General features: G+C 33.7%; 1 protein-coding gene across 1 annotated transcript in view; it reads left to right on the forward strand.

The window, feature by feature from the left end:
• The first annotated feature begins 3952 nt into the window (after positions 1 to 3952).
• Positions 3953 to 12500, forward strand: part of LOC135225601 (zwei Ig domain protein zig-8-like) — a 26851-nt gene continuing 18303 nt past the window's right edge. Inside the window, exon 1 of the mRNA XM_064264897.1 lies at positions 3953 to 4117. Coding sequence (XP_064120967.1) covers positions 4042 to 4117 — 76 coding nt within the window. The 5' untranslated portion in view covers positions 3953 to 4041. The remainder of the gene's footprint in view (positions 4118 to 12500) is intronic.

Below are 12500 nucleotides of genomic sequence, written 5' to 3' on the forward strand. Positions count from 1 at the left end.
GAATTCCGTTTTTCTCCTTCTTCTTCTTCTTCTTCTTCTTTATTTATTCACGAGATGCCTCGTAATTATGTTTTGAATTTCCCGCGCGTTTTGATAATTTTTGATTGCGTGCCATGGCTTCGGTCGACGATTATTCTTCCATGTAGGAACAGACTCTCTCTCTCTCTCTCTCTCTCTCTCTCTCTCTCTCTCTCTCTCTCTCAAGATGCATCCTTTTATTCACTGGCTAAGTGGCAAAAAATCAAGTTTGTATTTCTGTTAAAAATTTGGGCGTGTCTAAATCTGTAATCTGGCTTTTTCTGCACAATTTTCTCTCTCTCTCTCTCTCTCTCTCTCTCTCTCTCTCTCTCTCTCTCTCTCTCTCTCTCTTCCAGGATTAATCCTTTTATTCACTGACTAAGTAGCAAAGAATCCAGTTTGCATTTCACTTATAAACTTGGGCGTGTCTAAATTTGTAATCTGGCATTTTATACACAATATTCTTTTCTCTCTCTCTCTCTCTCTCTCTCTCTCTCTCTCTCCTCTCTCTCTCTCTCTCTCTCTCTCTCTCTATAGAAATTCATTCATTCAGTGATTGATCCACAATATATATATATATTTTTTATAATTGTACAGATTTGTCATTATAAGTTCTATATTCAGTGATGATTTGGAATATCATTTTGAATTGTTATTCACGAAAAAGTACATTGAATACGAAAAATCACAGGAAAAAATAACATTAAATATATCGTTAACTCCGGATCAAGGAATGACTAGAATTTTTGAAAGTATAAAATATGATGGAAATATTAAAATTTTATAAATAAAAAAATCTCGATCAATTCTTGGTCTCTTAAGAAGAGACTGATTCCCATAAGAGGTTTGTAATATTACCCTCACGTGTTGAAAATTTCCTTCACTGCCACAGGGTTTATATTTTTTTTTTTATTTTTCCTCTTATTTTTTTAAGGAAAATTACCAGACAAAATAGTAGTCTGGAAAATTCGATTAACTTCGTATCAGGGATACTTTACATCCCTCAGGCAGTAATTATGCTGTTTAATGGAAAATCCTCAATATATGCTGGGTTTTTATGGCTGATCGCTTCAAGGTAGACTGAAATCTTTTTGTAAAAGAAGTAAAAGGCTGATTAGGTAATCTTGATGCTGGTGCGAATTTCTTTTATAGAAAAACCTCGATGATAATAATAGAAGTTACTTTAAGAAAAAAAAACAAGACTGATTCTGGATTCTTTTAGAAAGAATTCATCAGATATCGAAGATTAAAAAAAAAAAAGATAAAAAATGAGGCCAACACCAGATGAAAAATATTTATTTTCCTTATCTCTTCTACATGTTCCTTTTTGATATGTAGGGTAAAAGTAACATCTTATAACATCAAATGCCATTTCAACCCTTCACGAAAAAAAAAAACTTGCTATGCAGAAAAAAAAAATACACTCCCATCTTTCTTGAACGAGAGAGAGAGAGAGAGAGAGAGAGAGAGAGAGAGAGAGAGAGAGAGAGAGAGAGAGTCTGCCTCTTTTCATCTACGAATAGACATCTGAATACTTGCGTCTCCTTTATTTTTTGGAAGTTTTTTTTTTTCTACCAAAGGGTATCCAAGGAGCGGTTAGACGAACGTTGCCTAAGTCGTTGCTGGTTCACGTTTTCGAACGACTCAAAGTTGCTCTGCGATTATAAATGTTCTGTTTCAAGGTGTTGAACTATTCTTTATGGGATTATTATTGCACATCTTTAATAATAATAATAATAATAATAATAATAATAATAATAATAATAATAATAATAATAATTGACAAGTATCAAGACCTGAAAATAGAAATAAGAAGGATATGGGATACGCCAGTGGAAATTGAACCCATCATCATAGGGACACTAGGTAGGATCCCAAGATCCCTGAAAAGGAACCTGGAAAAACTAGGTGCCGAAATAGCTCCAGGACTCGTGCAGAGGAGCGCGCTACTAGAGACCACCCAGTCGAATTAGATAACTGTATTAGAAAAAAATACAATAATAGTTAAAAATCCATAGAATACCAAGATAGAGAACATTCCTACATTATGAAACAAGAAATTTCTTTTTATGAGAATAGCAGTAATACTTAAAGTGGTGTTTTCATGGAACAAAATTAAAACAAGTTTTTTAATGGTAGATTTTCATGGAATAAAATTAAAACAAGTTTTTTAATGATAGTTCTTCATGGAATAAAATTAAAACAAGTTTTTTAATGATAGTTCTTCATGGAATAAAATTAAAACAAGTTTTTTAATGATAGTTCTTCATGGAATAAAATTAAAACAAGTTTTTTAATGGTAGTTTTTCATGGAATAAAATCAAAACAAGTTTTTTTAATTATGTTCGTTTATGGAATAAAATTCAGACAAGTTTTTTACTGGCAGTTTTATGGAATAAAATTAAAACTAGGTTTTAATGGTAGTTTTTCATGGAACAGAATTAAAGCAAGTTTTTAATGGTTCTTTTTCATGGAATAAAATTAAAAGGGCCAATGCATTTTTTGTAAACTAGATTATTAATGTATCCAACAGAAAAGCTCTATTTATAAAAATTATTAAGATACTTTATCTATTACCTCTGATGACCATCCAAAATTTATTCTTCCTTGCCCTAATACCCAGATGATGACTGCTGCTGAGTAATATGAACTAATTACTCTCCTAATTAGGACAAAAAAACATTCTTGTTTCATTTCCTCTATGTAATTAATGTCCATGATTATAATTAGCGGTGTTAAAAACTTGATTAAAGTCGATTATTTTTTTTCCTTTTCAGAATCCTGTCAACAACATTGGCATGAGAACCCAGCCACGTCCTTTGTAGCTTTCAAGAGAAGACAGATGCTTCAGCAATAGCCGCCACCTTTCTCAATGTCTCTCTATTGACTTCAAAGCTTGTCGGGAAATACTGGGAACAGCAGTCAAAGGAAGACGTGAGCTTACTTTTTTTGGGGTCAGGCAAGTCTACAAAAAAATAGCTCTCAGAGAAAACGAGATGCTAACCTTCAAAGAAAATGGGATGCTGTCTTTGAAATTTTGATTATACAGGTATTGAACAGACTGAACTTTGATCAATATAGGTGAGCTGCTTTTTTTTTCTGTCTGAAGAAGTTGTGTTCTTGGCTAATTCTTCGTACAAGTTATTTTAAACGATAGTTTGTAAAAACTGATGGTAAAGGGACTTGTATGTCATACAGAACCCTCTCTTACATAGAAGAAAAATGGAAAAGATTAAATACAACAAATAGTTCCCAAGAACAAAAGAAAATAAAAGAGAACAAGAAGAAAATCTAAAAAATGCCCATTGAATAGAATAGAAATAACGGACGGAAAATAAATTAGAAAGAAAAGAATCTAAAAAAGAAAAATCAACGAACGAGTAGCAAAAGAAGAAATTAAAAAACGGGAATCGAGTACAGCTCCAAAAGGGATAGAATAACAGTAGGGAAAGAAAGGGAATGAAAGAAGACAGAAAATAAAGTCGACAGGAGAAAAGAAACGTAGACCAAAGTGAATTACGGAGGACAGAAGAAAAGACAAATAAATTGACAGAGAAAAAAATTACGTTTTAGAGGACAAATAGTAGAAAATAACGACTGAATTACAGAGAGAAAAAAAAAACAGACAATAACAGAGTACAGAAGTGGATAACGGACGACAAAAACATTTATAGAAGATAAATCTGTAAAAAAATAAACTTAAGAAGAAAGGAAGTGAATTAAAGAGTCGATAAAATAAGTCTTAAAAGTGAAAAAGCCAAATAAAAAGAAAAATTCGTCTGGAAAAAAAATATCAGAGGAGAAAAACTACGCAAGTTAAATCCAAAGTTAAAGAGGAGACGAGACAAGGAAGTTTTGGACAAGTGGTCCTCGAGTAAAGAACGAAAGGATCCCCTCCCCCGCTACACCTCCCCCCCCTCCCCACCACTACCCCATCTCCCTCCTCCATCCCACTAGGCGTCCTTTAAGTGGCAGGATTTACGCCAGGAATCGTCTGATCCTTATTCCAGACGGGATTCCATCATGGAAATCTCAACATACTCTCGCTGGCGTTACACAGAGGTCGCCCAGTTTGTGGTGCTGCTCCTTCTGTCTCAAAGTAAGTGGAGACTGGAGTCTGTCTCTCTTTGTTTTAATGCCAGTACTGACATTTGCCTTTTCACTAATTCATCTATAAGTCTTACAAAGGGTCAGTGTCTATTAATGACAGTAGAGTTGAATTAATCTCTTAGAGCTACTGACATTTTAAGTTTTGCAAATTCATTTACATGTTTTACAAAGTATCAGTTTCTATCTATTTTACTGTCAGTACTGACATTTACAAGTCTTACTTAGGGTTAATTTCTTTTTGTTTTAATTATAGTATTGACATTTCAATTTTTACTAATTCATTTAGAAGTCTTACAAAGTGTCAGTGTCTATTTGTTTTAATGTCAGTACTGACATTTGACATTTTACTAATTCATTTATAAGTCTTACAAAGGGTCAGTTTCTATTTGTTTTATGTCAGTGCTGACATTTTAATTTTTACTACTTCATTTACAAGTGTTACAAAGGGTCAATTTCTATCTATTTTACTGTCAGTACTAACATTTAACTTTTTACTAATTGATTTAGAAGTCTTACAAAGGGTCAGTTTCTATTTGTTTTAATGTCAGAACTGACATTTTACTTTTTACTAATTCATTCATAAGTCTACTTGTTTTAATGTCAGTAGAGTTTAATAAATCTCGATAGCTACTAACATTTTACATTTTACAGTTTCATTATAAGTCTTACCAAGGGTTAATTGTTATCTGTTTGTATGACTACTTAGAATTCAAGTTCATCTCGAGAGCTACTGCAATTCTATTCTAAAAAATTATTTACTTATCTATAAGTCTCATAAAGCTTCAAACTAATGCACTTGTAAGTTTGATAAGCCAAGTTATTGTTTAAAAAGGCTTCAGACGAATCCACTAAACCACTTGTGAGTTTGATAATAAAAAAAATAAAAAATAAATAAATAAATCACTTATTCATAAATAAGTCTTACAAAGCTTCAAACTAATCCCATCGCAAGTTTGATAAGCCACAGTTTTGTTCGATAAGGCTTCATTCAAACGAATTTATTTGTAAGCTTATTTTTTTCAATGTGGCTTAAAATCACTTCACTCTCAAGTTTTATAAGCTAAGGTTTTGTATGATAATGCTTCAGATTAATTGAGTCATAAGATTTATAAGTTCAATGATATTCAGTTACACCTTCAACAAATTTTTAGTTTTAGAGAAAATGTCCGTTGAATGTACATTCACAGTTATAAAAAATACTTGTACTGGTAACGATATTTCTGCCTGAATAGCCCTAGTGGGATATATATATCTGTAGTATTGGCAGTATTTTAACTTGCTGGTACTGATATGCAGTAAACAATTATACTCTATTTTAGTTTGGCCTTATTTATTGATCTGGCGTTATTTGCTTGTGGTTGTTTACCAAATAACGCTATTTAAAAAAAACCTTGAATGTGGAACGAAAAGGTGAGGAAACACACCTCGTGTTTCAGTCACGTGTAACTGAAGTGTGTTGTCTTGGCTGCTCGCATATGCATGAGAGAGAGAGAGAGAGAGAGAGAGAGAGAGAGAGAGAGAGAGAGAGATGAACTTTTAACCCTCTCAGTGCCTCTTTTATCTTTGGAAGTAAAAAAAACGTAAGTGAATCGAAGGCCCTTTCTCTCTGTGTCCCTCTGTCTGTCTGTCTCTCTCTTTATTCGATTTCATTCTTTTTGATTCTCATGTCACTTTAACTTCCATTTCTTCAGGCCAAGCGGGAAAATTCGATTTTTCGAATTCCACGCAACACTCTCTCGAGCATATTCAATTGCCTTTTTGAGAGTCTGTGTGAAAATAAGAGTTTCAGTCTATTTGTTTGAATCCTTTATCATTTCGTTTATCTTTAATACTTATTGGTTTATTTTCAAATTTTTACTGAATCCGTAGTTTTTATAAGGGTCTATTTTAAGTTCCTGGCATTATGACCTATTAAACTCACCTCCTATATATGGCTTAAAGGTTTTTTTTTTTTAACAGATTGCCTGAAAATGGATTAAAGTATTTTTAACAGACTATCTGAAAGGGTTCAAGTATTTTTTTACAGACTGTCTGACAATGGCTTCAAGTTTTTTTTAACAGACTACCTGAAAATGGTTTTAAGATTTTTTAACAGACTATTTGAAAATGGATTCAAGTCTTTTAACAGACTACCTGAAAATGACTTTAAGTGTTTTTAACAGACTTCCTAAAAATCGATCTAAGTTTTTTTAACAGACTACCTGAAAATTGATTCAAGAATTTTTAACAGACTATCTGAAAATGGTTTTAAGATTTTTTTTAACAGACCACCTGAAAATGGCTTAAAGGTTTTTTAAACGACTACCTGAAGATGGTTTCAAGATTTTTTAACAGACTATCTGAAAATGGATTCAAGTATTTTAAGGTTATCTGGAAATGGATTCAAGTGGCTATTTCAGTTTTGGCTCCGGATGTCATAGATGCCTTTTCCTGAAATATACTGCTGTCCCATAATGATCTGAACACCTCCTCGTGTCATTTATCTCCTTATTTAAGACATTTAACACCCACCTTGCCCTGTTCATGCATACGCAAGTGATTCCCCAGTAAACAACATGACCTGCCACACCTATCTTTAGTATAATCTGAATTATGCACACAAATGCCTGGCATATCTGTCGAATGCCCGAAGAATTCCCGATCCTTACTTTCTCGAAATTGTAAATAAATAAATAAATAAATAAATAAATAAATAAATAAATAAATAAATAAATAAATGAATAAATGAACTATGAAGTTCGTTCGAAACATATTATTGCATTAGTGATGTTCAAGTAGCTTTGCAACCTGTGAGATCATTTAATCCAAAGAATTACTGATCTTGTGAGGAATGACATGTACTTAGGTGGTGCCTTTAGGGATCTTTCTGAGCCTAAGCAAAGTGAGTTTAGGGCGCCAGGGGTACGTAAATGTTAAAATATCACAACCCAATCGAAATTCATAAACTGGACAAAAGGGTTTAATATTTCGAAGAAAATTACGTAAATGTTAAAATATCACAATTCAATCGAAATTCATAAACTGGACAAAAGGGTTTAATATTTCGAAGAAAATAAGAGTAACACCACTTTAAGACTTCAGGTAAAATGTATTATCTCAGTAGGAACCAAATTCATTGAAAATAAATCAATATAAGTTTTCATCATTCCAGTTTCCAATATAAATTTCATTTCCCAAACTCAGCCAAAAAAGCAAACAAACAAACAATGGTCTATGAATCATAAACTATACGAACCTGAACAGAGAGAGAGAGAGAGAGAGAGAGAGAGAGAGAGAGAGAGAGAGAGAGAGAGAGAGAGAGAGAGAGTAAGTCTGATTCGGTCCGGAGCGTAAGAGGATTTCCTACCGATTGCCAAACGCTCCAGTTTTTTTTATTTTTTTGCTTTTATATTTTTTTTCAATCTTAAACAAAAACAATAGTTTGGCGCAGTTTTAATCCAATTGCCTCAGATAGCTTAGTTGCAATTCAATAATGGGTCTTTGGAACGATTTCATCGGGGAGATATTGATTTTATTTTCTTTATTTCCTTTATTTCTTTATGTATTTTTTTTTTAGGTTTCTAACGGAGTCTGCAAATTTCGCCTGGGATTCTCAATGGACTTGTGTTTTTATTTCATTAATGGAAAAGTGTCCGTTGCGAGTTTTCTATTTGATTAATTTTCATTGTGTAAGCTTCATCCATTTGGCTTGGATTGCTTATATAAATAATAAATAATATATATATATATATATATATATATATATATATATATATATATATATATATATATATATATATATATATATACATATATATGTGTGTGTATGAGAGAGAGAGAGAGAGAGAGAGAGAGAGAGAGAGAAATAGAAAGAGAGAGAAAGAGAGAGAGAGAACGTCACCCATGCATTCCCAACATACTTACGTTTTTAATAACTACAAGAAAAATATATTACTGTATATTATTATTAGTATTATTATATTATCATTATTATTATTATTATTATTATTATTATTATTATTATTATTATTAGTAGTAGTTAGTAGTTAGTAGTAGTAGTAGTAGTAGTATTTATTTGTATTATTATTATTATTATATTATTATTATTATTATTATTATATTAGTATTGTATTATTATTATTATTATTATCATTATTATTATCATTAATTTCTATTGCCAAAGCAGCAGCCCGCACTGGGTAAATAAAATCCCTACGCGCAGCCCAGGACGAAAACCGAAAAACATGAACAAAGAAACTCCGGAAACGGTAAATATATTAACGCTTTTCCGGTAAATATATTAACGCTTTTCCGGTAAATATATTAACGCTGGGCTTAGCGGAAACTGACGCCTCCCCGAAAACAAGGAGAGAAAAATATCAATTACGATTCGGGCCAAAGTGAAAACACTCGGTAACTAAGGACTAACACAACATCGGTTGCTGGAAATGTTGCAGTGTTGTTCTTCGGAACATTTTGCAGTTGCAATGTTGACTTTCGATTTGCTTCTGTTGTTTTTTTTTTTTTTTTTTGCACGCGACTGTTGTTGGGGGTCCCCGGTTAAAGTGATAAAAATGTTAAAAAAAAGGGGGGTGGTGGTGTTGGTAAGGGGGTGGGGGAGATTGTGGGGGTGGGGGGAAGTTTGCTGATAATGGTATAATGAAAATATGTTAGGTATTGTTTTCTTAAATTCTCTTATCGTATATCTGGCGAAGTCAATTCGGTTTTCATAGATTTGGCTGCTGTGTCACTGAAGGTTTTATGCATTCCTTTCTCTCTCTCTCTCCTCTCTCCTTTTCCCTGGTTCTCTTCTCTCTCCTCTCTCCTCTCGCTCTCTCTCTCTCTCTCTCTCTCTCTCTCTCACTACTTAACTATGGGACTCTTTAAGCACACTCACCCCCTAACACCTGCGGTCATCCAGGTTAACCACCCATCGATCCATCCCAAATACCTTACTCAATCTACTGCCTCCTTTTGAACCAGTTCCTAATTTACCTCCACCTTCCGCCATAGAACTTCGTCCTCAACTCTCTCTCTCTCTCTCTCTCTCTCTCTCTCTCTCTCTCTCTCTCTCTCTCTCTCTCTCTCACGACAAATATCTAAGCTGCATCCCAGACCATCCAAGATTGGAAGATGCAAAATATACCGGAAGCTGCACTAGCAATTCTCTGGTAGACATTAGAGGTGCCTCACACTGAGGGACCTGGGGAAACCCGAACGAGCTATAAGGTCTGTAAGATCTGTAAGGTCTCTCATCCCAGGTCATAAACTACAGGGTGCCCATGAGTCCCAGCACCATTCTGAGCAATAAATACTTGTGATGGTGATGGGACTTTAAGGACACCCTTTATTATCTCCCCTCATATGTCTTTATTTCCTATTCTGTGCATGTTCCATCCTCTCCTTGTTTCCTCACTTATCTCTAACCCCCATTCCTTTGCATACTTTATCATTTCCTTTCTTCCACCTCACTCCTCTTCTTCTCATCCTCCTCCTATTTGTCTTTCGCCTTCATTCGCTCTCTCTTTTCTTTAATGTCTTTCGTAATTCCCCAACCGCCTCTGGTTCCATCGTTCCTTCTTCCCCGTGAGGTACGAAACTTAATTTCGGGGGAATCGATCTCTTTATAATCGGTATCTCCTGAGAGTGGAATTTGCTGCCCCATGAAATAAAAAAAAACATACAGAGGTTTAACTCAGTTTATAAGAGAAAGAGAAAAAACTTAATGAACAAGTAGATAAATTCTTGAAAAACTGAAATACATGAAGATAGGTCCAATCATACACATGTCAAAAAAATTCTTAAAAACTCTAAAAAAAAATAAATAAAAAATTACCAAAGAACAGCTTAAACAAAGCTGCCATATATAATATATCTTCATTAGGCGAGGATATTCCATGGAGGGGCAATGGCAGCTTTGTTTAAGCTGAGGAAAAACTGGGTGAAACTGTTTTTTGGATTTTTTCTTTAAGTTTTTAAGATTTTTTTTATATGTGTATGGTTAGAACTATGCTCTTGTATTTTAGGTTTTCACGCATTTATCTACTTGTTCATTAAGTGTTTTATTTATTTCTGGCTCTTTGAAAAACCAGGTGAAACTAAACTAAGCAAAATTTTTGTATTTTTTACACGAGTATGAAAGGGTCTATTTCCATATATTTTATTTGCCTCACGCATTTATCGATTTGTTTATTAATTTGTTAATTTATTATTTTTTTTACAAGTGATCTCTTCTTTCTGTACTTCCCATTACCGTCTGTTACTTCTTTCCAATGAACGTTCTATTGTCTGGAAGCTTGAATTTCAAGTCAATGGTCCCTATTGGATTGTTGCATATGAATAGGGTTTTAGGTTCTGAATAATAATAATCTTAATAATAATAATAATAATAATAATAATAAAAATAATAATAATAATAATTAATAATAATAATAACGAAAGAGAAAAAATCGATAAGCATCAATACCTGAAAACAGAAATAAGGAGGATAAGACATATGCCAGTGGAAATTATACCCATAATTACAGGGACACTGGGCACGATCCCAAGATCCCTGAAAAGGAACCTGGAAAATCTACGTGTATGCCGAAGTAGCTCCATGACTCATGCGGAAGAGTGTGCTATTAGAAACGGCACACACAGAGAGAAAAGAGATGGACTCCTAAGGAGGCAGGATGCAACCCGGAACCCCACACTTTAAAGACCACCTAGTCGAACTGGATGATTGTGACAGACCAAAAAAAAAAAAATATTAATAATAATAATTACGTACTTTTCAAGTTATGGATATGAATTTCTTTGACATTACATTCGCGAATAAATTAATATATATAGGCACAGAGTAAATACCATATACATACATTTACTAGAATAAAACTGACCTATACTTTACCGTAGGTAAGTGTTCACACATTGAACTGCTGAACTACATACATGTATTTCCACGAAAAGCTTCTTTTTTTTCTATTTTAAGTAAAAATTCAAATCAATAACCACATACGTACACCGGATCCCGTTCAGTCTGCCGTTAAAGCTGATTGTTGCAAAGGACACTGCATGATGCAGAAGACAAAAAGGTTCTTCAAATAAGATGGTTATTTTCGCTTACTTGGGGAGTAAGCCTTCAAAATACTTTATTGTTGTTGTTGTTGATGGGGGTTAAGGGAAGGTCTATGGAAAAGCCTAAAAAGGTCTAAAAAAAGGTGTTTCGCGTTGAGTTAAAGGTACAGGAATTTAAGGATAGGATATTTATGATTTATTTATCAGAATGGAAATCTAAGAAATAATGTTCACGTTAAATAGTACAGAAAAAAATTATTTTTCTAATAAAAAAACGACGTATTCATTTCAATTTTCGTTAGTGAAACAAACGTTCTACTTGACCGTACATTTTAGCACACGCCCCGAGTAAGCTGGAAGTCGCGCCACGCCTGGTTTATTAACAGGTGTTTTATTTGGTGAAATGTTATAGCACAGCATTACAAATTTTACGGTTTTGTATGCACCTCGTAAAAGAATGGTCGCTAAGGGCCTGTGAATATACGTAAGTATGCATATGTATGTATATTCACGAAAGTATGGTTGACTTCCACTTCTATCGAATGTATGTAATGAATGTATATTTGACTTATATTTCTGTCGTATGTATGTATGACCTTCAATTCTCTCCTATGTATGTATGCATGCTTTATTCTCTCATTGAAAGTATGTAAATATGCATGTACGTCTTACATGTATACATATGTATGTACACTGGTCTTCTCCAGGGTGTATACACACACACACATATATATGCAAACTTTCTCTCTCTCTCTCTCTCTCTCTCTCTCTCTCTCTCTCTCTCTCTTTTACATTACAAATTCTTATTTTAAATAAAGCAATGAACCCATACTGTACATAAACCTTCTCAAATCAACAAACAAAACGAAACCAATACATAAAACACCCAATCCAGTTTTATTTCTGAACAAATTCACAAAATTCCTATTTTACAAACACTACTTAAAGCTTACGTTACTCCTCAAATCATCTACCAGATCTGCATAACGAAACATGGGAGAAATATGAGCAGATACTGAGAGTATGCAGGTAGTAAAAAAAGAAAAAAAGAAAAACACACACGCGCACACAAAGAGAGAGAGAGAAAAAAGTGAGTATAGGTATGGTGAGGATATTCCGATCGTAATCCACAAAAAGTCAAAAGCTTAAAATTGCACGCCGTTGCAAAACATGAGTAATACCTCCATTACCTCTGGTGATGAGCTACGGAACGATTAAAGGATTGCGAGAGAGAGAGAGAGAGAGAGAGAGAGATGAGAGAGAGAGAGAGAGAGAGAGTAAAAATATCCTTCACTTCAGGGGCACAAAGGTAAACTTGAGCAACTGTCATCGAA

Source organism: Macrobrachium nipponense, chromosome 13 (genome assembly GCF_015104395.2).
Source record: "Macrobrachium nipponense isolate FS-2020 chromosome 13, ASM1510439v2, whole genome shotgun sequence".
Classification (NCBI taxonomy): domain Eukaryota; kingdom Metazoa; phylum Arthropoda; class Malacostraca; order Decapoda; family Palaemonidae; genus Macrobrachium; species Macrobrachium nipponense.